Source organism: Microcaecilia unicolor, chromosome 2 (assembly GCF_901765095.1).
Source record: "Microcaecilia unicolor chromosome 2, aMicUni1.1, whole genome shotgun sequence".
NCBI classification, from domain to species: Eukaryota; Metazoa; Chordata; class Amphibia; order Gymnophiona; family Siphonopidae; genus Microcaecilia; species Microcaecilia unicolor.
Window position 1 is genome coordinate 512,945,029 of NC_044032.1, and position 24,650 is coordinate 512,969,678.

At 45.1% G+C, this 24,650-nt stretch overlaps 1 protein-coding gene across 1 annotated transcript in view; it reads left to right on the forward strand.

Moving 5' to 3' along the window:
- LOC115461429 overlaps window positions 1-24,650 on the forward strand; it is a 453,017-nt gene that overhangs the window by 109,605 nt on the left and 318,762 nt on the right. Inside the window, exons 4-5 of the mRNA XM_030191224.1 lie at window positions 5,940-6,031; window positions 23,952-24,097. Coding sequence (XP_030047084.1) covers window positions 5,940-6,031; window positions 23,952-24,097 — 238 coding nt within the window. The remainder of the gene's footprint in view (window positions 1-5,939; window positions 6,032-23,951; window positions 24,098-24,650) is intronic.

The following is a 24,650-nucleotide window of genomic DNA, read 5'->3' on the forward strand; positions in this document are numbered from 1 at the left end:
AGTTCACACCCCCTACTCTCCTTCCTCTCCCTCTTTTTCCTCCTTCTCTGAAGTTTCTACTGAGGAAACTGCCCTTCTTCTTTCCTCCTCTAAATGTACTACCTGTTCCTCTGATCCCATCCCCACTTATCTACTTAACACTACCTCTCCTACTATCATTCCTGTCATCTGTCACATCCTTAATCTTTCACTCTCCACTGCAACTGTTCCTACGGCCTTCAAACATGCTGTTGTCACTCCACTCCTTAAAAAACCCTCACTTGACCCTACCTGTCCCTCCAACTATCGCCCCATCTCCCTTCTCCCTTTCCTCTCCAAATTACTTTAACGCATCGTTCACCGCCGTTGTCTTGACTTTCTTTCTTCTCAACCTATTCTTGACCCACTCCAATCTGGTTTCCGCCCTCTTCACTCTACTGCACTTACCAAAGTCTCTAATGACCTACTGCTGGCTAAATCCAGAGATCTCTATTCTATCCTTATCCTTCTTGACCTGTCTGCTGCTTTCGACACTGTTGACTACACCATACTCCTAGATACGCTATCCTCGATTGGATTCCAGGGTCCTGTTCTTTCCTTGTTCTCCTCCTGCCTCTCACTTCGCACTTTCAGTGTTCACTCTGGCAGTTCCTCTTCAACTTCCATCCCGCTTACAGTTGGTGTGCCTCAGGGTTCTGTCCTTGGACCCCCTCCTCTTTTCCATCTATACCTCTTCCCTTGGTACCCTGATTTCATCCTACGGCTTTTAGTACCATCTTTACGTGGATGATTCTCAGATCTACATCTCCACCCCTGAAATCTCAACCTTAATCCAGGACAAAATTTCATCCTGCTTGTCTGACATTGCTGCTTGGATGTCTCTTCGCCATCTGAAGCTAAACATGACTAAAACTGAACTTCTCATTTTTCCCCCTAAACCCACCTCCCCTCTTCCCCATTCTCTATCTCTGTTAATGGCTCTCACATCCTCCCTGTCTCCTCGGCTCGTAATCTTGGTGTCATCTTTGATTCCTCTCTTTCCTTCTCTGCACATATTCAACAGATCGCCAAGACCTGTTGTTTCTTTATCTATAACATTAGCAAAATTTGCCCCTTCCTGTCTGAATACGCTGCCAAAACCCTTATCCACACCCTTGTCACCTCTCGCTTGGATTATTGCAATTTACTTCTTACTGGTCTTACGCTCAGTCATCTCTCTCCTCTCCAGTCTGTCCAAAATTCTGCAGCACGGGTCTGTCCAAAATTCTGCAGCACGGCTTATTTTCCTCCAAAATCATTATACCCATAGTAGCCCACTCCTCAAGTCACTTCACTGGCTCCCTGTCCGTTTCCGTATACAGTTCAAACTTCTCTTACTGACCTTTAAATGCATCCATTCTGCAGCCCCCTACTACCTCTCCACTCTCATCTCTCCTTACATTACTCCCCGTGACCTTCGCTTGCTGGACAAATCTCTCTTGTCATCCCCCTTCTCCTCCACTGCTAACTCCAGGCTTTGTTCCTTTTCTCTCGCGGCACCTTATGCCTAGAATAAACTTCCTAAGCCTATATGTCTAGCTTCATCTCTGTTTTCAAATCTATGCTGAAAACCCACCTTTTCACTGCTGCTTTTGGCTCCTAGCCACTACTCATTTGCCTCCCCCTTGTTCCTTCTCACCCAGTACTTCCCTCACCCTTATTGTCTTGTCTGTCTGTATTCTAGATTGTAAGCTCTATTGAGCAGGGACTGTCTCACTGTGTCAGGTGTTCAGTGCTGCGTGCGTCTGGTAGCTAATGCTAATAATAATAATCAAGGGGGAGGGAAGAAGAGCAGAAAAGAGAGGGAGTAATGTTGGACCATGGGGTAGGGAGAGAGAGGAGGAGAGATGGATCCATGGGGGGGGGGGGGCAGGAGGGAAGAAAGATGAGACAGAAAGATGCTAGGGGGTGGAGGGAAAGGGACAGGGAGATGTAGCACACCCCAGTCTCACTGCCTGACAAGAGTGGAGAGAGGGAGATGAGATTCTGGAAATGGTAGAACCATATGGGAGAAGTCAAAGGGGGGTGGCAAGAAGGTGAGTGAAAGGTGAATAGTGAGTAATGAGGTAGAAATGTTGTAACGGGGAGTAGATAGAAGGAAATGGAAGGCTGGGAAAAGAGTGAGATGGGAAATGGGAGAGCTAGGGACTGAGAGGAGATGGAAAATTGATAGGTAACTGAAAATTAAAAAGAAGAAGGGTGTGAGAGAAAGTGAAATTTGAGTGGACAGATGCAGAAAAGGCAAAAAAAGAGAGGAAATGGCTGAAAGGGAAAAATCATTATGTTAGAGACAGGTTAATGAGGGAATAGAGCAAGAGAGAAGAGAAAATAAACATGGACAGCAGACACTGGATAGAGAATTTGCAGAAGATAGACAAGAAAGCAGAAAAAGAGAAACTGGGACCAAGATCATGGAAAAACAAAATGTCCACACAACAAAGGTAGAAAAAAGTGTTTTATTTTAAATTTATTAACTGGAATATGTTAGCTTGCATCACAGATGGTTTTTGGATTGTATTCTGTGGCATAGCCAGATGGCTGATTTGGGAGAGGGAGGGGACTTGATCCCAAAATGGATAGGCACCAAATTTTCTCCCCACCTGAATGCAAAATATAAATACTTGAGCTGGCAGGGGTCCCCCAAGCCCCATGAACCGAAGACCTCCTTCTCCAGTTTGGCAGCCAGAAATCAAGCTCTGCAGCTGGTGGCAGTATCTCCAAATTGCCACTGCCCCAGCACCACCCCGCATTTTCAGATTTCATGAATGTGTGAAAGACGAGCAGGTGTTGGGGGGGGGGGGGGGGCAGCAGCAGCTCTGAAATACTGCTGCTAGCTACAGAGCTTGGAGAGTTCTGGTCAGTGGATCTGAGGAGGGGAAGGAGGTGGTCATCAGCTGGTGAGGATTGGGGAGCCCCACCAGCCACAGCAAGGGAGATATTAATTTTTTTTTTTTTGGGGGGGGGGGTTAAGTCCTCCCCCCCCCTTTGTGGTTATGCCACTGATTGTGTTCTGTATAAAATGAAATGCATTTCTATTTTTATTTCTCCAGTGTTGCAGTACTTGCCGAGTTTAACTTCTTGGGATTCCTAGCTCTGTTTTAGTGTTCATATTTCTAATTTATGATCCCTTGTTCTGTGTTTTGTGTGTGAAGAAGTCATTTAAGGTTGTTTTATGTATGGTAGTAATGATGGGTGGGGATATCGAGGGAGGGGTCAGGGAGGAAAGGGGATTGGGGGCTCCCTCCTTAATTTCTTCCCTGGGTCCCAGCATGTCTAGAACCAACCCTGAGTAGAAAAATATTGAGCAAAAGTATATAGTGTAGAGCTATAAACCAGAAGCATTATCTTTCTCATGTAATATAGTCTCTGTTCTCACCCTCTATTTAAATTACTTCCATATACTGTTTTTCCTCTACCTACACGTGAGGGTCAAGGTAGGATTTTTGGAAATGGCACAAGTGGGACAAAAGTGAGCAAGATTTGCTCCTGATCCCCCTAGACACTAAGGATTTATACATAGACTTTGAAGAATTTGAAAAGGGGAGCAGTTTTTTTTTTTTTTACAGGGGGCACAGCATCAGAATTGGGAATGGGTTTCTTGGGGATTTGTGTAATTTAATTTCTGTCTGCCTGGTAGGGGTACATTAGGGTGGGGGAGATATAATTTTTTTTCCCCAGAGCCTATCCTGGAGGACTGCAACATCACCTTGTTGTGGTTGGGAATGTGCAAAGTTCCCAGCCTTAGCAATGCTACTACAATTAGTGTAGAGTTCACTTAACTTCAATATTCAGGTACTTAATGTAGCCAGACGTCTGGTGAAATCCCGCGTTGTAGAACTAGATTAATGATGCTACAGAATGATTATTGGTTTGATACCCAAAGGTACCAGGAAGGAAACACTTCTCCAAGGCTCTTAACTACCTGCTCTGTGTTCACTACACATCACTTTTCAAGCAACTTAAGGCCTTGCTTGTCTCTCTTCCCACCAATAAGTCCATAGCACACATAGATTGTATTCCGAACTCCAATCTGACTGAAATAGCAGTTGACTTCAACTTGTTACAGTATCCTTGAAGAAGACACAAGCAAACATATTTTAAGTTCTGATAACAAGCTTTGATAACACTCTCCTTCCCCTTTTTTGGTTTTTCTTCTCCAAACATTCTACACTTTCCATCTCTCACTCCTCTCCTTTAGAGAGCACACCACTTTTCCTGTCCACTGCTGTTTTAGCTTTATATGGGTGTCACTATTCAGATGGGCTCCTATCTAACTCCTTAGGCTCTTATGAACTTGGAAACAGGCGTTTATTCTGGGGAAAAGATATACAAAATGAATATGCCTGAGATGTATTTGCATATACTGGCTCTCCAAAGTCTACAAAATGATCTCAAAATTATTCACATCTCTGCATGGGTTAGTATCTGTTTTGTTGTTGTATTTAAGCTTGCTTGTCATTACTACCTTGTCTTGTGATTATGTTCTGAGTCCACTTGACCTCTTTTTTGGCTTGTGAGTGTCTTACTGTCTCCCTGTCTGTTATGAAGACTGTAAACCACTTTGTTGTACCTTGTATGAAAAAGTGGTTTATCAAGTCTACAGATAACCTACAATAAACTAATTGGAGGTAATTCTCTACAGGTTAGTCAAAGTTAGGTGCCGGGATGATGTGCACTAAACATAAATTCTATATTGGCAATTACACACATAATTGCCATTTTAGAATACTAGTGTAACTCCACAGTTAAGTGCCTAACTTTAGGTGTGAACACTTACACAGTGCTCAATGGCTGGTGTAAATGCTCATGCCTAACTGCTAGTACTCTGTAGTATGTGTTCTTAACTGCTTGGCACGCCCCTGACCAGCTGATGCCCCTCCAAGGTCCACATCCTCTCGCAGTTCTTCACTATGAACTTTGCACGTTCAATTTCTAGAATCCTGGCTAAGGGTAGTTATACATATAACTACTAATTAGTGCCAATTAGCACAAATTAACACCAATTATAGCCAATAAGGCCAATTAGCAGCTACTTATACAATTAAGTTACACCCGTAGCTGGCAACATTCTATAACTTACATGTACAACTTTGTGCACTAAGTGTAAAATTGTGTACACAAGTTTATAGAATTATGGGGATTGTGGATATCCTGAAAATCCAACTAGTTGTGTCATCCCCAGGACAGTTTTAGGAAGCCTTATTAAAGAGAGTATAGATAATGAACTTCATGACAACCCTTATATTGAGTGTTCCCACATATATGACGATTCTTCCTGCTTCTGCATGGCTGGTGTTCTGTTTGGCAGCAGGTTAATTCAGTGACATGTATCCCCTTGGAATTTAGGTTTTGTTTTGGTTTTTTTTTTAAAAGCTCCAATATATGACTAAGGAACCTCATGGCTTGTGGTTGTGTATTATTACTACTACTACTTATCATTTCTGTAGCGCTACTAGATGTACACAGCGCCGTACACTTGAACATAAAGAGACAGTCCCTGCTCGACAGAGCTTACAATCTAATTAGGACAAACAGGGCAAATAAGAGAAGGGAAATACTAAGGTGGGGATGATAAAATAAGGGTAGTGAACAAGTGAGTAAGGGTTAGGAGTTAAAAGCAGCATCAAAAGGTGGACTTTTAGCTTAGATTTGAAGACGGCCAGAGGTGGAGCTTGACGTACCGGCTCAGGAAGTCTATTCCAGGCATGTGGTGCAGCAAGATAAAAGGAACGGAGTCTGGAGTTAGCAGTGGAGGAGAAGTGAATTATTATTAGTGAATTATTAGCAGTGAATGAGCAGTAAAGCCTTCTATTTTTAGCCCCTTTTAGATTTAGCAGGTAAACATATGTGACAATTTTTATCCTGCAGTCTATGGAGAACATCCATTAGTGATAAATAACTTTGTCTTGTCTGTTTTATAGGAAATGGCAATGAATGACAATTCTCTCTCTGAAATAAAAAACTATTTTCTGGAGAAGAAAATAATTGCATTAGAACCTTACATACTTCCACAGTAAGTTAGACTGAATAACATGAATTTAAATATTACCTGATTATTTATCTTTACTGTAACAGTGGATTGAGGCATTTCTACAACTGAATGCCTCCATATAGTCATCCCCAAGGATGTGCGGTAGGAGCCTATTCGATAATGGAACTTAGGCAACTAATTTCTATTATAGAATACTAGTATAATCCAGTATACCATACAGCTGTTGTAAAATGCAGGTGCCTAAATGCGTCAAGGATATGCATAACTTTTAGTAGTCTGTACATTACGCATGTAAGTAGGAGCCCTACCCATGCTGCACCCTGTGTATGCCCCCTTGGAAACACGCACTATGTAAGTTAAGCAGGTATTTGCAGAATAGAGCTTAGATGCCCTGGTAGCACTTATGGGCTGATGATCAGAAGCCCCACGCTGTTCCAAACAATGCTCTAAAAATAGCACTGGAACACCATGGGGCTATAATGCCCCTTTGATCAAAGCTAATAGCATGCAAATTAGCTCTGATCATAGGGGTACTTATGTGGGAGGATTGTGCCTGGGCATGCGGCCAAAGCACAATCCTCCCGCAGAAGTTGTTTGACAGGTCCGGGCTGTCAAAAACTTGGATCTGTCAAACAGCAGAAGAGGTTTGACAGATCTGGGATTTTCTTCTGGACCTGTCAAACCTAAGCCCGCCCCCCCCCCCCCCCAAACACAAGACCTGGAGGACTGGTGGACTTCCAGGCCCCTCCCCTAAAGCACAAAAACCCTGGTGGTCCAGTGGGACCGCTAGCTTCCCACTCCCACTCCTCCACATCACACAAAAAAGCCTGGTGGTCCAGTGGGACCACTATCTATCTGCTCCCTCCACCCCGGCAGCCTACCTCTCCATAGTGGTGGTAGTAGTTGGAGGAGGGAGGGACTAGCACTCCCGCCCTGCCCAGTGTATCCTGGGATGTGCTGGGCGGTCTGCTGATCATAAGGGATGAATGCGGGAGACCCTTGTTTACATACATTTGCATGCAATTAGCGTTCAGAGCCAGCAAGTGCGTTATTACACGCACTCACAGGCACTGATCATCGGGTGGAAGCAAACACAGTCGCTAGTATGGCACTATTGGCCCCTAGTGCCCACGTTTGCTTCTGATCATTGGCCCATTAGGCAGGTATATGTGTACATATATTTGTACGTACCAGTATTCTAAACATTTATATGTGCAATATTGCATGTAAATGTGAGCACCTAGGGGTCAGCATTACCTTACGCTGTGCAAAGCCCTAACAGTTAGCTTAACAGAGGCTTCAGGGCCTACTCTGTGTCAGCCTAAGACTTCTGGGACAGCAGTGTGACCCCTGGGAATGTCAGGGAAAGACAGGATGTCTCCTAACACCAGTGCTTCAGACCAATAAAACAACAGCAGAATCTGCACAGGAAAACAATAGAAATAAAACCACTGTCTCCATATGCTACTAGTTCACAAGAATTCACACTTCCTTGGTGAATCAGGAGACATAGAATCAAAGCAAACCAAATTATATCATAGGCCGGTGTGTGAGAAAAGAATTCAGTATTTAAACCCCCAGAGAACACACACACACACACACACACCCCCTCCTACCTGTATCTATTCCACACACACAGCCCCCTGCTCAGCACAGACATTTATTCACTCAGGTGCGCTGAAGCAGTGCTGTATTATCTTTTTGCCCTAAGCTTATTTCTAGATAAAATATCTTTTGCCAGTGTACCTTTGTGTGTTGGATTATTGTGCTACAAACCCTCCTGCCCCTAAGAAGTGAATTTCAGACCAAATGGAAGGAACCCAGAGAACCAGACCAAGCCAAAGGCTGACATCTGACCTCTGGGGAGACCTCTAACAGCTTGGGGGCTATGTCTCAGTTTCTTAGGGGTAAGTACACTTTAATCTTTTGTTGTTGTTTTGTACACTAGGTAGATTGTGTACTGCATAGACAGGATGAGATTATATCAAAAGTCCCTGTGCAGCCATGAACATGTGGATTACAGATAGGGTGAGACAGAAAAAAAAAAATCAAAAGACATGGAGGGGCATAATTGAACGAAAACGCCTATCTCCATGGGCGTTTATCTCCGAGAACGGGTCCGTGAAGGGGCGGACCGAACCATATTTTCGAAAAAAATAGACGCCCATGTTTTATTCAACAATGTGTGAGCTGGGCGTTTTTGTTTTTCAGCGATAATGGAAAATGAAAGCGCCCAGCTCAAAAACGAATAAATCCAAGGCATTTATTCGTGGGAGGGGCCAGGATTCGTAGTGCACTGGTCCCCCTCACATGCCAGGACATCAACCGGGCACCCTAGGGGGCACTTTTACAAAACCAAAAAAACAGGTAAAAGAGCTCCCAGGTGCATAGCACCCTTCCCTTGTGTGTTGAGCCCCCCAAATCCCCCTCAAAACCCACTGCCCACAAGTCTACACCATTACTATAGCCCTAAGGGGTGAAGGGGGGCACCTACATGTGGGTACAGTGGGTTTGGGGGGGTTGGACGACTAATAAGCATTAAGCAGCACAATTGTAACAGGTAGGGGGGATGGGCCTGGGTCCACCTGCCTGAAGTCCACTGCACCCCCTAACAACTCCTCCAGTGACCTGCATACTGCTGCCAGGGAGCCGGGTATGACATTTGAGGGTGAAAATAAAAAGTTGTGAAACATCATTTTTTTGTGGTGGGAGGGGGTTAGTGACCACTTGGGGAGTCAGGGGAGGTCATCCCCGATTCCCTCCAGTGGTCATCTGGTCATTTAGGGCACTTTTGGGGCCTTATTCGTGAAAAAACAGGGTCCAGGAAAAGTGTCCTAAATTCTAGCTAAAAACGCATACTTTTTTCCCATTATCGGTGAAATGCGCCCATCTTTGTTCGGCAGATAGCCACGCCCCAGTTCCGCCTTCGCCACACCTCTGACACGCCCCCATCAACTTTGTCCGCATCCGCGACGGAGTGCAGTTGAAAACGTCCAAAATCGGCTTTCGATTATACCGCTTTATTCATTTTTGTGAGATAAACGTCCATCTCCCGATTTAGGTCGGAACTTGGGCGTTTTTCTCGTTCGATTATAAGCAGGTTAGTGAACCTCTTATAGGCTGGATGACAAGTGACCTGATGAAAAGACTCTGACTGTAGCCAGGCAGAGTGACTTTACATGGTGAGATTTTCATTGTCAAAAGGCTCTGTAATAATCCAGGTTTTTATTTTTCACCTAGTAACATTGCATGTAGTGGCTTGATTTTCTGATTTGTACTTATAGACTTGTTAGGGTGGATTAAAAGTCATAATCATTGTGTCCAGTGTTTGAGTTGCTAAGAACAGACTAAAAGATCTTCCAACTTTGTTTTGGAAGTAGTACTAAGTGAAATAGTCCCTCATTTAATACACCACACATCTTTCCCTGATAACCCAACTGTCACTGTAAACCTTTATTTCTGATTTTCCTGGTCAGTATATATCTTGGTGAAGGCATGTGCTCTGATATCTGACTAACTCTAAATGCTCTAACAATTCTCTGGCTGCTTAGTATGAAACAGATCAATACTGAACTTGATATTTAGCGCACACAACTGACTGGGGACTTAGATGAGGCACAGAGTTGTATATCTATGCAACATATGCAAATTGTGCAGGCAGCCAACTCCTGGTTATATGTATGTTAATGAACAATTGGAAGAGGCTAAGACAGAATTAAAACATTTAAAAAGAAAACTGGCTTCACAGGAACAGATTAATTCTATGCCCTGGTCAGCCCATACTATTTCCCCTTCAGCCCCCCTGTCTATGATATGCCCTATAAGCCATGCGTCCAATTTATAGAGCAGCAAAAGAACACATAAGTGTGTATGGCTGGACAGAGAAAAGGGAAACAAAATGGGAAATCTGAAGACAGTAATCAGATAAGTACAGAGGAAAAAGTCATTGTAATAATTCTTCCCTGCCAGGCACAAGCAATAACCAGAGCCCTAGGGATAATGCTGAAAACCCAGAACTTGAATCCAGCACAGAACTCAGAGCACCATTAAAAGTGATACAACAAGTTCATTAAAGGATAGTGACATTGAACAGATAGTAGAGAAAGCCAGCCCTATGCCTTTTAATGTAAATGAATGGTGTAAATGGGCCACTGATATTCTGATTCACTGGGGTCTAGGAAAGCATAAGAGGGAAAATTCAGATTTTGACAGGCTTATGCATCTAGCGTTGGGACCACACTTTTATAAAATTGGCTCTCTCACTCACCCCTACCAGTTGGTGAAAAGGGGTATTGAACAGCTATTCCGCTGTACTCCAATGCAAGCCTTCAGAGCTCTTTCAACTTTGCCAAATGATACTCTAGACCAGTTTGCATACAGAGAGTATGGGTACTGGAAGCAGTCCTTATAGAAGAGAACTGTTGGCCTAATAAAGAAGATTATGGTCAGAGTCAACATAAGGAGTTTCTGTTAGAATTACTATCCCCTGAAATTACTAAACACCTGATATTTTCAAAGGACCCTAAAGCAACACCTTTTGACACTTTAATACTGAGAATTGGGGCGGTGTGAAAAACTCAGCCTTCCCAGATAATTTCTGTTTCAGAAGCTTGGAAATGGCAAGCAGAGGGATCACCCCAATACACAAAAACCCAGACAAAGGGAACAGAGGACAGTCACCCTGGAGAGGGCATGGCAAAGGAATTTTAGAGATTCCTCTGGTTATATTCCTTTTCATGAGCTCAAAGCACAGAGAGATGAATTAAAGCAGGAAACTTGAAGTGGGACCAAGACAGGCAGCTACAATTAGACAAAGCAAAGAGTGACCTCAAGGCTGCTCAGGAGAAACAGACAGCTAAACAACAGCAGTGTCCAATCTACAGATTGCAGTGGGATCCAGGTGGTAGACATTTAGTGTGGGCTGGACAGAAATATGAAAAAGATTTGCACTGGTGAACCCTGAGGATGAAATAATCTTCTCAATAACTCTCACTGGAGTATAAAACAGATTTCTACACCTAGCAGAAAAAATGAGCTGAAACTGAAACACAATTGTACTCTGATTTAATTAAGAAGATGTGCTTATTTTTGTAGATTAAAGCTAAGCGTGTCGGTCTGCACTCTGCCAGCATTCCAGTTTATAAGAATGTGTGAAGGAACCTGGGAATGAAGGAATATCCTACGAATGAAATAGGCAGAACAGCAGAGCCATGTGATTCTGTAAATTAATGTGATTGAGTTGGTTGTTTTTTTTTCTTTCTCTTACAGAATTCCAGCTACAAATTCAGGATTCTTATGGAGACAGTGGTTTTATTTCTATTGTTTTCCTGTGCAGATTCTGATGTTATATTTCTCGGAAGCACAAGTCTTTCCCTGTCATTCCCAGGGGTCAGACTTGGGGGGTGGGTGGGGAGGGGAATGTCAGAGCTCCTGTTCCAGAGGTCTTTGGCTAACATAGAGTAGGCCCTGAAGCCTCTGTTAGGCTAACTCTTAGGGCCTTGCACAGCATAAGGTAATGCTGACACTAGGGCCCAGATGCATCAACCAAACGTAAAAAAAAATCTAAAACGTAAAAGTGCTTACCGAATTTGAAAACACGAAGAATGCACCAAAAAAACAAGTCGCACATGTTTGGTGCGGTATTGTAAAGTACAATGCATTACAGATTCATAATCCCCGTCAGTAATCGGCTCCTAAAACATGCGCAGAGCCACAAACGTCAACACAGATGTATTAAACCTACGTAGGTTTAGGGTTAACATTCGTCCGGATTTCCCCGGATATGTCCTCTTTTTGAGGGCATGTCCGGGGCGTCCGGCGGGTTTTGCCCGCACGCACGTTTGTCCGGTTTGCGTACGGGAGGGCGTGTGTGCGGTTGCGCAATCCATTGGCGCCGTGGCTCTCCCCTCCCCTCCCCTTCCTTACCATCTTCCCTGGTGGTCTAGTGACGTCTTCGGGGCAGGAAAGAGCGGGGAGGTGTTGTTTATCTCACTTTTGTTTTTAAACATGCCAGCTTGGGCTTTTATGGTGCAGGGGGAAGCGGGGAGATGACAGCTCTGGCCTTTATGACTGCTCTGACCATACGTTAAATATGTCGCGGTAAATGATTCGGTGTAATCCTCGGTATTGTTAGTGCATCCCGAATCATCCACATTACAATGGTAGTTACTCGTTTGTATTCCGTTTTCATTAGCTGCTTGCTTCGTCGGAAAAAAGCCTTTAATGCATGCAACGGTTATGAATTTCTTCGTTAAAGGGTCGTTAAGGTTTAGTGCATCTGGGCCTAGGTTTTATAAAATTGCCCTTTTAGTGTCTAGTAAAATATTTCTGTTAAAAAGTCTCAGAAGCAGCAGGTTTTCAGATCTGAGCCTTTTGGCAACTGTAGAATCTGAAACAATCCTTTCGGATGAAGTGCAGAAGTTTGTACAGATTATTTTAATGCATTCTACTCCTAAAATGCCAAAGTTTATTTATTTATTTATAATCATAATCAAGAAGTGGGAGCCAATTTATGTATTACTGAGGTAGAGGAGTGTGGTTGCCGTGTTAGTCCAATCTTAAGGTTATCAATAGAAATCAAACAAAATAAAACATGGAAAAGAAAATAAGATGATACCTTTTTTATTGGACATAACTTAATACATTTCTTGATTAGCTTTCGAAGGTTGCCCTTCTTCCTGAGATCGGAAATAAGCAAATGTGCTAGCTGACCGTGTATATAAGTGAAAACATTCAAGCATTACTATGACAGTCTGACAGGGTGGGAGGAGGGGGGTGGGTAGGAAGTTAGAATATCAATGATATGCTTTCATGTCCCCATGCATACTTCCTACCCACCCCCCTCCTCCCACCCTGTCAGACTGTCATAGTAATGCTTGAATGTTTTCACTTATATACACGGTCAGCTAGCACATTTTGCTTATTTCCGATCTGAGGAAGAAGGGCAACCTTCGAAAGCTAATCAAGAAATGTATTAAGTTATGTCCAATAAAAAAGGTATCATCTTATTTTCTTTTCCATGTTTTATTTTGTTTGATTTCTATGTATTACTGAGGGAAAGGGGCTTTTTTTTGGTACTGTGATTGATAATCAGATTTTATTAATTTACCAAAAGAGAGGTAAAATTAACTAAGCCCAGTAAATATGTTTTTAAGCGTGTTTTGCTTAACCAGTAGTCCTGTTGGGAAGGGTACATTCATCAGTCCAGCTGTTGGTCTCTCCACCTATTTGCATAGGTTTACTGGTAGTTTCACAAACATACCTATGTTTCAACAATAGGCCAAGGAGCATGGGAAAAACATCAATGATATGGCAGTGAAATCAGGCCACCAGAAGAGAAGTTGGTGCTATGGGGAACCCAACACCCATAGCACAAAAAAAGAAGAGCCATGGTAGCGGAATGGTATCAATGGAGACAGTTGGCACAAGTAAAGCAGGCTATGAGCTGTTCTTTCTGCTTCTGGGGATCCAACAGCACGATGGATGAAGATAAGGGCTGTAGCTGTGGTTAAGAAATGTAGAGGTGGCCACTGCTGGTGACCCAACCCTAGGTGTAGAAGTTGAGAATGGTCAACTGTTGTAGCATGTGAAGGCATTGCCACCAGGGTTCCAAACTCCAGTGGCAGAAGATAAGCAAGGCCATGGCCATGATGATGAGATGCCGCTGCTAGGGACCTACTTCTCAATGCCAAAAGAAAAGAAGAAAAACACAGTTGTGACTATAAGCTGTGCTGTCTGTCTTGAGGAGTCAATTCCCAGTTGATAAGAAAGGTTATGCCTGTTGTTAAAAACCTCTGTAGTCTTCTGGTGGGATACATCTCCCACTAGCAGATGAAGATAAGAATTCATGAGTGGAGGTGGATGGGGGGGGGGGGGGGGGGAGGGAGGAGTGGAGGTGGGAGTGGAGGTGGGTGGGGGTAAGAGGGGGGAAAGAAGGACAAGGTGCATCACAGAAGTGGAGAGAGGAGAACTTGGGGGGATAAAAGGGAAGGATAATTGAGGGAAAGGGAACAGCAGGGAGAGTGTAGGGTTGGGGACAGGATGATAGAATGAGGTGAATGGGGGTTGAGGAGAGAGAATGTGAGGGGTGGGAGGTTGAGAAAAAGAGAGCAAGTGGATGCAGAAGAGTAGAAGGGGAGAGGGATAGAAAGCCTATATTCCAAGAGGCACACACCCACCTCCTGCCATTTCCCCTGCCACGTACACCCCCCACTGCTGCCACACACACACAAACACACACACACACACACACACACACACACACACAGAGTACAGACCTGTGGTGAAGAGGTGCTGAAAGGAGAGCTGCTGTACCCTGTGGCTGCTGAACAATGCAGAGGGGAGGGGGCCCCCCTGCAGGAGGGCCCCAGGCTGAAAGGCCTAGCACACTTGGAGCTGAGAAACACTATGAAGGGGAGGCTTCCTCCACCCAAGCCCCAAGCATGCAACCAGGAGAACCAGGAGAGCCCAGGCCTGTGGACGGAGGAAGGACCAGAGCCCAGCAGCGCTTGCTGAGGAGCCAGCTCACCCTGACTGTAAGTCCTGGCCATAACATTCCTAAGCTGGGTGAAGAACAGGGGGCAAGAAGGCAGGGCCCGGGTTCCAGAGCAGGGTTCTCTGCATCCAGTATCAGAGGAGAGGTGGTGGAAGAGAATAGCGGAGAGTCTGAAGAGGACGTTAGTGAGGAAGAAGAGGAGGAGAAGGAATCCAGGCCTAGGGCCTGGCAGAAGAAAGAGGCCCAGCATATGACTCCTGAAGAGGTAATTAGATCAGTGAAGAAAATGAATCGAGTAGAAGGTGAAATAGAGGTACTGAGGAAGCGGCTGAAGCTAGCAAAAACTATGTGTAACCTGGCTTCCACTGGCCCACGAGACAAGTATGTTAAGGGAGTTGAAGCACTCCAGAAGCGGCTTACAGCAAAACAAAGGCAGCTGCAAAAACTAAAGAACTGCAGAGATAATCCCCTTCGTGAGGTTTTCCTGAACAGGGAACGCATGCAGCAGACCCAGACGCAGTCCCAGATCCAGCAGGAAGCAGAACCCAGAGACACACAGGACTCCGTGGTTCCAGACACCCCAGAGGCTATGCTGGAAGGGACAGCAGGGGAAGAGAAACAGCAGCAGCCAGAAGGAGGGAAAGACAAGACTGACACAAATAATTCCCAGTTATCACCAGTATTTTATTTCCTACAGGATTCCCAAGAGCTAGGTGCTCCATCCACTTACCAGCCTTGTAGAACAGAGGCTCCTAGTCCAGTTGTGGCAGGTACTGTGGATAAGGAGGGGCTCCAGCACTGCATGCAGCAAGAGAGCCTGGCAAGTTTGGAACACAAAAGAGCTATGAAACTGAAAAAAATTCAAAAACGTCCCTTATACTTAGAGAGCTGGCAGGGCATAGCCGAACCCACAGAGAAGAGCTCAGGTTTGCTGGGAGAGACAGAGAAGAAAGACAGCCTGGAGAATCAGAACAGTTTGAATGCTGAGGAGAATCAGAACAGTTTGAATGCTGAGGTAGGAGAAGAATCACTACACACTGAGCAAGTACAGAAGTTACCAGGAACAACGGGAGGGAAAGTAGAGCAAAAACAAGGGGTTTTGCAGATGGAGACAGAGACTAAAGAGGATGGGAAAGTACAGGAATGGAGTAGTGGAGTACTACAAGAGATGGAAGAAGCTGAGAGCAAATATGGTGGACAGAGGGCGGGAACATCGTGGGAACACCACAGTCACTCATGGACAGAATTGATAGGGCAGACCTCTGAGCAGGGCTGTCCAAGAGCTGCCATCCAATCTCAATCAGAAGTGCTGATGACATCATGGGGGAAGCTCAGTGACAGGCAGGGGCTCCCAATAGATTCTGCCACTCAGAAACAAGAAGAAAGAGCAGAAGGGAGCTTCTCAGAAACTCATGCCCATCAAAGCAGGAGTCCCAGAAAGGAGAGAGAGAATTGTGGAGAGTGTCAGCTGCACCAGGAGGCGGAGCCAAGACCCAGATCGAGTGAGACAGGGCATGGAGGAGAGTGTCAGCTGCACCAGGAGGTGGAGCCAAGACCCAGACTGAGTAAGACATTGCCAGATACAGAGAGAGTACATGAAGGAGAGTGTCAGTTGCACCAGGGGGCGGAGCCAAGTCCCAGACCCAGTAAGACAGAGCATGGAGGAGAGTGTCAGCTGCACCAGGAGGCAGAGCCAAGACCCAGACTGAGTAAGACAGTGCCAGATACAGAGAGAGTACATGAAGGAGAGTGTCAGCTGCACCAGGAGGCGGAGCCAAGACTCAGACTGAGTATGACAGTGTCAGAAACAGAGAAAGTGCATGGAGGAGAGTGTCAGCTACAAGAGGAGACAGATCCCAGACCTGGTCTGAGTGGGACAGTTGCAGAGCAAGGGAACGAGTGCTGGTTGGGAACAGCAGCAACTGGCAAAGGACTGGAAGTAGAATATTGCAGAGGGGGAAGAGACAGAAACAGCACAAGTGAACTGAACATAGTGGGGTTAGTGGACATGGGAGAGGAGGGAGGGGAAGAGAGGGGGAGGGGAGGAAGGCAGGAAGGGAGTGGGGAAGGGGGGAGCATACTGGTATCAGCCCCTTTATCCTTTGCAGCAGTAGTACGGGGAGGAGGGGCAGAGACAGGGAAGGAGGAGGGGAGGCAGGAGTCAGACATGGAGACAAGGGGAAATCCATTTTCTGGTCCGTTGCGGGGTCCCGGGAGCGGTGTTACCCCAAAACGTCGAAATGTTGTCCAGCTGCGTTGGGTGGGCACAGGGGTAGCACCACCTAGAGAGGTTGTTTTAAGAATGGTATTCTCCCTTGGCTTTATCCCTGAAGATTTGTATGCATGCATACACCCTGTGGGAATCCCTGAATATGATATTAGTTTCTTAACAGGGCGAGGTTTGGACCTGTTTTGGGAAAAGTACACAGAGGTGCAGCATCAGGGTAGATGGGTGGATTTTAAGGCTGTCCCCATCAGTAGACAGGACGCAGTCCAGATTACCATTTTGGTACGTAATGAATCTCTTATGGCTGCAGACCTGTCATACTGGTTGGGACGGTATGCCGAAATTAGGACCCCATTAAGCAAAATACCAGACCAGAGTCGTGTGTGGGCGGGGGGGTGGAGTGCCCTTGTAAAATTAAAACAGGCAGGCTATGTCACCCAACATATACCTTCAGCCGCATACATTGGAAGGGATCGAATTCAATGCTTTTATGCAGGACAACCCAGACAGTGCTACAGGTGCGGATCTTTCCGTCACTTAAGCATGTCATGTACAGTGTTAAAGTGCTCGCGATGTGGTAGTGCAGATCATGACACCAGCGACTGCACTACCATACGCTGTAACCTGTGTGGAGGCTTGGGGCACCCTTTTAGCAAGTGCCCACAAGCATCGCACAATCAGGTAGAGGAAGAGAGGAGGGGGGAGGAAGGGGCACAAGCAGAAACTACAAGGATACAAGGACAGAAGCGGGAAGCATTAAAGGGATTAATGGATAAATCAAATACCACTATTCATACAGAGGCAGGCACTAAGGGAAAGGGAAAGGGGGAGAAAAGGGCATCAGGTTTGGATCACATTCAAAGAAGGGGTATTTGTGAAAGGATGGAAGAAGGAGGTGGGGAGAAGGGGGGAGAAGAAGGGGAAGCATGGACCCTGGTAGGGAAACATGGAGGGAAGGGGGGTCGGAGGAAGGAGGGGAGGGGGCTAGCCCGAGCGGGGAGAACAGATATTCTGGAGAAGAGCCAGAGTAATCGATATGCAGTGTTTCAGGTTTCAGGTGAAGGAGAGGGTGATCTTGAGATGAATCCACCCCAAAGGGAGGTTTTGGAGGAGAAGAGGAGGGAGGGGAGGGGAGCAAGGAATGAATCATCTGAAAGACTTAACAGAGAGGAGCCAGCAGTGTTACCCCCAAGTCTAACATCACATCCTACTAGTTTAACGAAGGGCCTCATGCAGGAAATAGAGGAGGGTAAGGAAGGGATGAAAGGGGAAAGGGCTGGTCCAGAGGAAACCAAGAAAAAAAAGGGTAGAAAGAAAGCCGGGGAAGATGACTCAGAGTGGGAGGATTTGGAATTAGAAGAAATTATAGAGGATCCTGAAGAAATGATGGGGGCAGGAATATCTGTGAAGAGGGATTGCGGTGAAGAGATGAGGAGGGGTAAGAAATTTAAGAAATAAACCATGGCTGCCTTGTCCTTAATCTTTGCAACTCTGAATGTAGCCAGCATAAAGGCAGAGAGAACTAGATTTGTCGCCTTTAGCGATTTGACCCAGTGCAAGGTAGACTGCATCCTGTTGCAGGAGACTCATTTGGATTCTTTGCAGCTCCTGCACCGGGCCAAGAGAGATTGGAAAGGGGGGCCCTCATTCTGGTCTCTGGCCAAAGAAAGATGCGCAGGGGTGGCTATTCTTTTTGCCACCCGAGAAGTGGAGATTACGAGGGAAATAGAGGTGGAGATAGGGAGGTGTGTTGTCTTAGACGTTTTCATTAGAGGGGTAGCAGTGCGAATCATTAACTTTTATGGGCCCCAGATTAGTTGGGAACGCAAGCAGCTGTTGCTCCGGGTGAAACCGTATTTATATACAAGCAAATTGGTGGTATTTGGAGGAGACTTTAATATGGTCTTACAGCAAGCAGATAGAAAGGGGTCCAGGCGTCAGGTGGGTTATGACAGCCTCCAGCTGGCAGCAATTGTAAAACAGGCAAGACTGGAGGTGGCGGGAGGGAAGGGGTTCACTTTTAGAAGGGGAGACACGGAGAGCCGTATTGACTGGCTCTTTGTAGGCGGGTTGGCTAAGTTTCAGGGGCAGCCGAATAGATGGACGGAATATTCAGATCATGCCTTAGTTTCCACAGTCTTAACAATATGCGAAGGGGCGCAGAAAGGCCCAGGATTTTGGAAACTGAGTGCAAAGTTATTAGAAGTAGAGGAAAACAGACAAATATTTGAGGGTTTTTTAGCAGACCAAGAAACACTATGGGAGGTGATGGATGATAAGGGAGCCTGGTGGGACATGGTAAAGGGGCGAGTCAAGGCCCTTTTCCGGTCCCTAGCCAGGAAGCAGAGTCTGGGGTTACAGGCACAGTGCTGTCGTCTTCGTAAGCAATTGGACCACGCGGTCTCCAACCATCTAGAGAAGGGAGAGATAGAAGCTTTGCAGGCCCAGTTGAGGCTGTTGCAATATGATCGATACGCTGCTTTGCTTCTGGAAAGGGAATATGGGCATCGGTATTCCCCGGATCCTTTCCAGAATTGCAAGGTAGCAGTAGGACACAAGGTCATTTATGCTATGAGAGATGAAGCAGGGCAGCGATTGACGAACCAACGTTCAATCGAGGCCAGGGTCATTCGGTTTTACACCCAATTGTGGGGGAAAGAGAGCTTGGTTTCTAACTTCATGCTATCATACGTGCAGAGTGCCCCAGGCTTGGAAAAGGTTTCGGAGGGGGAGATGGAACAACTGCTTAGGCCCATTACCACAGGAGAGGTAGATGATGCTATTGATACGCTATCAGCACGTACAACTCCGGGTCCCGATGGGCTGACCCCAGAGTTCTACAAAAAATTCCGTGTGGTCCTGATTCCAGTGTTAGCTGCAATTTTTAATAATTGTTTGCAGAACGGGCGTTTGGCCCCTTCACAGCAGTGTTCTATTTTGGTTCTCCTCGCAAAGAAGGGAAATCTGGAACTTATCGAGAACTGGAGACCCATAAGTCTTCTGAATGTAGATAGGAAAATAATGGCCAGGATTATTTACAACCGCCTGGCTGGGGCAGTGGGTGGTCTCTTGTCCTCAGCACAGTTTTGCTCGGTGAAGGGGAAAGGGGCAGTGGAAGCAGTTTGTACCATCCGTGAAATAGTGGAAAGGAGTCAAGGTGGGACAAAGGGAAAGTATTTGCTGACCCTTGATCAGTCTAAGGCTTTTGACAGGGTGTCCCAGGAGTACCTATGGCTAGTGCTTCGGTGCTATGGGATACCCGACCAGTTTATAGGGTGGATCCAGACTTTGTATCGCAATGCAAGGAGTAGCACTCTAATAAATGGTTGGGTGGGCAAGAGCTTTGCAGTGAGGTCAGGGGTACGGCAGGGGTGTCCCCTCAGCCCCTTGCTGTACGTCCTTTCCTTAGATCCTTTCCTCAGAAGGTTGAGTGGAGGGTTTAGCGGTCAACTAGAGGGCATCTCTTTGGGTTCACACACATGGCGATGTGTCGCCTACGCAGATGATGTCACAGTAGTAATCAGTAGCAAGGAGGAAGCCGAGCGAGTTCAGACCTGGATGGCAGAATACACACAGGCTGCGGGGGCCCAGATAAACCAGGAAAAGAGCTCCGCAATTTGGGTAGGACAGGGCAGACCAGCTTTCAAACTTCCCAGTCAGTACCCAGTAGCAAGGGATGAAGTACGGATCCTGGGTCTCTGGGTAGGCAGACAGGACTATGATACGATCAACTGGGAGAAGGGGCTGGGGAGAGTCGAGGAAAGGGTGGCCCAGTGGAAATCATATAAGTTGCGGTTTGTGGAAAAACTGCATGTCATTAAGACCTATCTGATACCCCTTCTCCTGTTCATATCCAAGGTCTGTTTACTGCCTATATCGTTACATGCCAGAGTATACAGCTTGTTTTTCCAACAGCTATGGGGGAACAGGATGAATATTATCCGGAGGGAGGTGACCTATTTGCCCAAAAGGGAGGGGGGGTTGGGAATGGTCAACCCTGTGGTACATTTTAGTTGTTTCTTTTTCCAACAAAATCTGGGAGGGGTCTTGCGGGAAGGGAGGCCGGCTTGGGCAGACTGCATGGCCTCCTGGCTTCAGCGGTACTTGAGGGATTGGGTGAGGGGAGGTCAGGCAATGCCCCTGCGAGGGAAGGCGGGATACTTGCCACAGTACATCTCACCTCTGTTGAGATTGGTGAAGAGATGGGGTATCACAGTACAGGAAATCCAGAAGGAGGACAGGAGGCAGCTACAACACCGCATTATTCAGACACACTTTTCAACACGTCTAGCCTTGAGGGACTGCCCAGGTCCACTACAGGAGGAAGGTCTAGCTTTCCTCAATTCATCACGCCTCCCCCGGAAGATTGCGGACATGGCCTGGCTGACTTTCCACAGCCGGCTTTATGTTCGAGCTAACATGAAAAATAGAAACAGCAATGATCGTAAGTGCCCGAGGGGGGAGTGCGTGACGGAGGATGAAACAATGGACCACTTCCTCCTCAAGTGCCCGTTCAATCAACAAGTCTGTCAGGCAGTAGCCCGCCAATTAGGGATTCCTTTCTTCCACCAGCTATCTTATGCAGAATGGGCCTATGGAGGGTTTCCAAAAGGAAAGGGGTGGTGTAGGGAGACACTGTATATCATCGCTGCAGCCCTTTGTTACTTCCTGTGGCAGGCACGCTGCCAAGCTTCATTATATCGGAAGTGGCTGTCTGTACAGGAGGTGGCAGGGGATGTGGTACATTTTGTCCAGCAGCTGGCAGTGAGGGAGAAGGAGCATTGTTCTGGACTACAGTGGGCAAGGCATTGGAGGGGTTTTTCGTTTCAGCCTCCCTGAGTGGGAGGGTTTGTTGAGGGGCGGGGGTATTGGCCAGTAAGGTTTTATTTATGTATTAGTTAGCGGGTTTTATTGCTTGTTTTATCGCTTGTTTGTATGCTTGGTTTGTCTTGTTGCAAGTTTCAATAAAGACAATATGACACACACACACACACACACTTCTATTTTATCTATCCATCTCATACATTCTGCTGCCATAACCCTACCTCTATCTCCAGTACTCTCTCACACACTCCTCCCCATAGAGAATCACTTACACTTTAAAGATAGACACAAATATATACACAATAACATTTGTCCAAATAGGTATCTTGATGAATATCAAGCTATACATTTAGAAGCCACAGTTAGTGTTTGAATTCAACGCTGAACACAGTATTTAAATATTGGGGGGAGGGGGGGCAGTATATGTCCCTACCTAGCCCCAAAGTTCTAAGATAATCTTTTGGAAATAGCTCTCATGCCTGGGAGAAAGAATATCAATCTTCATTGTAGTTTGGAGTAGATGGCTTCACTCTAAGGTCCAAGGCAGAATTATTTACAGTTTCCCAAATTATAGCAGATTTTAACCTATTATGTAGCAAAATTGAGAGCTGGGTTGAATCAGTATGAAGACCCCCAGAATGACAGGCAATGAGGACAAATTAGAGCCCAGGTATGACAATGGTAGTATGTGTTGGGTGGTGGCTGGAAATCCTGTGAAGAAGTAAAGGGAAAAGCCTCACCTTTGTCATTGCAGTCATTTTTAAAACTTCCTCTGTATCCTTATCAGACTCATATGCAGAAGGCAGGATTCTGAAAATGGTCCCTCTGGCTGACCAGTTTCAGAGCTTACTGATAACCTGCTGAGCAAGTCACGAGCCTTCTGTCATGATCCAAACACATTCATGGCAGATTCAGGTGAGGAGAGACAGGCTCTATGAAATGATGAACCTGTTACACAGGCTTTCTTGAGGAAACAGTTGCTTCAAGATCTCCATAGCAGAGCCTGCATAAATCTGTACATGCATGGTGTCAGCAGTCTTAAACAAAAGACAGCACTATAGCAGCATTATCAGTTCTCATTGCAGCATAAGAATGTCCAGAAACAATGTTCTGAAGAAAACTCATTTTAGCTTGGTTCATGGTATGCAACTAACATATTGGCAACACATATGCTCACAAAAGGTGGCATAGGCTTCGACCAATGCTCCCTCTAAGCGGAGCGCATGAGTGATTGCTCATACATTTTACATGGTTGCTCACAAAAATGTGTTGTTTTTTTGTGCTACATATAGAAATGTGTTGCTAATACTGGTGCTCAAAAATTGTTGTTTTTTAAAACTCACACGAAAAAAAATTTGCACACACCAGGCCAATCCTTATAGGAAACATTGGCTTTGACCCTATAGGCACCAAGCTTTGCTGCTTAAATTTAGTAGCTCAGAGGCCAATGTTCAAAAGAATTTATACAGTAAACTTTGAAGATAACATAAGTCCTTTTTTCCCCCAAAATTGAGAACAGCCAATGTATAACTTTTGGCTGGACATCATGAAAGTTATGCATTTAGGAGAAGGGCCAGAAAATATTTCAAGGTATTGGGCCAACAGTTATGTACATAGTAGTAATCTATAAGGAGCTGGTCTTCTAGTCATTTTTTTTGTATATGTGAACACACAAGTGTGTAAAGGAGCAGTTTCCAGCTAAATGGTATTCTGTAAATATGTGCTTATATCTGGTGTTGCATACTTTGCAGGTGGGTGTTCACATGGGTAGAATTTGGGCAGAGTGTGGGTGGGTGTGGTGCAAGCTTATACACTAGAGATCATAACATTTTATAATCCATATATGATCTATTTGCAATCTAGGGACAAGCATTTACACCTTAAATATAGGCATATTTTTGGACACTTATGTTAGTATCCCATAAGGAAAAGTAGGCACTTACTTTTCTTTATGAAATAGTCCTCAAATAGACACTTTTCTAGCATCTAAATCTAGGTGCCCCTTATATAGAATTACCCTCATAGTCCTGATATTCAGCACTATCAAGATGATTTTTCTGTTTAAGTTAAACAGATTGCTCTTTAAATATTTTATTGGTTTTGTTATAAAGAGAGTAACAACATGTGACAACGAGAAACAATGTTAAACAATGCAAACTATAGCAAACAGCAAATCTTCAGGTACATTAACAGGGGCACATAAGCTAGGTAAGGTAAAGGCATACAGAATTACTGTGCATTATTAAAGAGAATTAAGTGTAATACATGGTTGTAATGTAGTTTCCACTAGCTTTTGTGAACTAACAATGTAGTGCTTTAATGAACAGAATGGACATTGTCAATTTTAACAGTATTGCAATTGCCTATCGGTAGATGATTGAACTGTTTCTTATTAGGAAATCACTAGAAGGAGCCTTTGAGTCGACAACAAAGTGCATCATCCATCTGAGATATGGAACTGTTTTTCAAATGAAAGTGGAATATTTTACAATTGAAGAACTTCAACTGCAACTGTTTGTACTGGTATCACCTATAAGTGATGGTATGCTATTTTTGTTTTAGCTTTCTTAAGTCATCTTTCTGGAGCACATAACAAGTTTCTTTTTATAGTATATTAGGTATGATATGATAATCTGATTGATTATCTGGCACTACAAAACAGAAGTTCAAAAAAAACCCCTGAATATCGGTATTCAAATAGTGTGACTCTGGATTTGTAAAGTACTTTTGTTGAGGTCAATAGGCTGCTATGAGAGTCATGGTGGTTTGAGCTCACTAGAAGTTAAGCAGAATTCTTAGAATGAGAAAAATTGGAGAGTAAGCACATAGGAATGATAAAGTCAGTGGAATCGCCAGGGCATCCGGAGCTAGATGGAGGAAGGGATATAGAACAGTAAAGAGGAAACTCTGCTACAAGCAGTCAGCACTGAAAATAACGCTGTCCACTGAATATTGTCTAGTTAGTTTTTTGTAATGTTCTGGTAGATGAGGGCAGTTATGTAAGTGATCTAGGAATTCATCTAGTTCCCTGATTGGATTAGTCTGTGATTAATTTGGAGTTGTGGGGGATCTGGCAAAGGAAGAAGGAAGGAAGG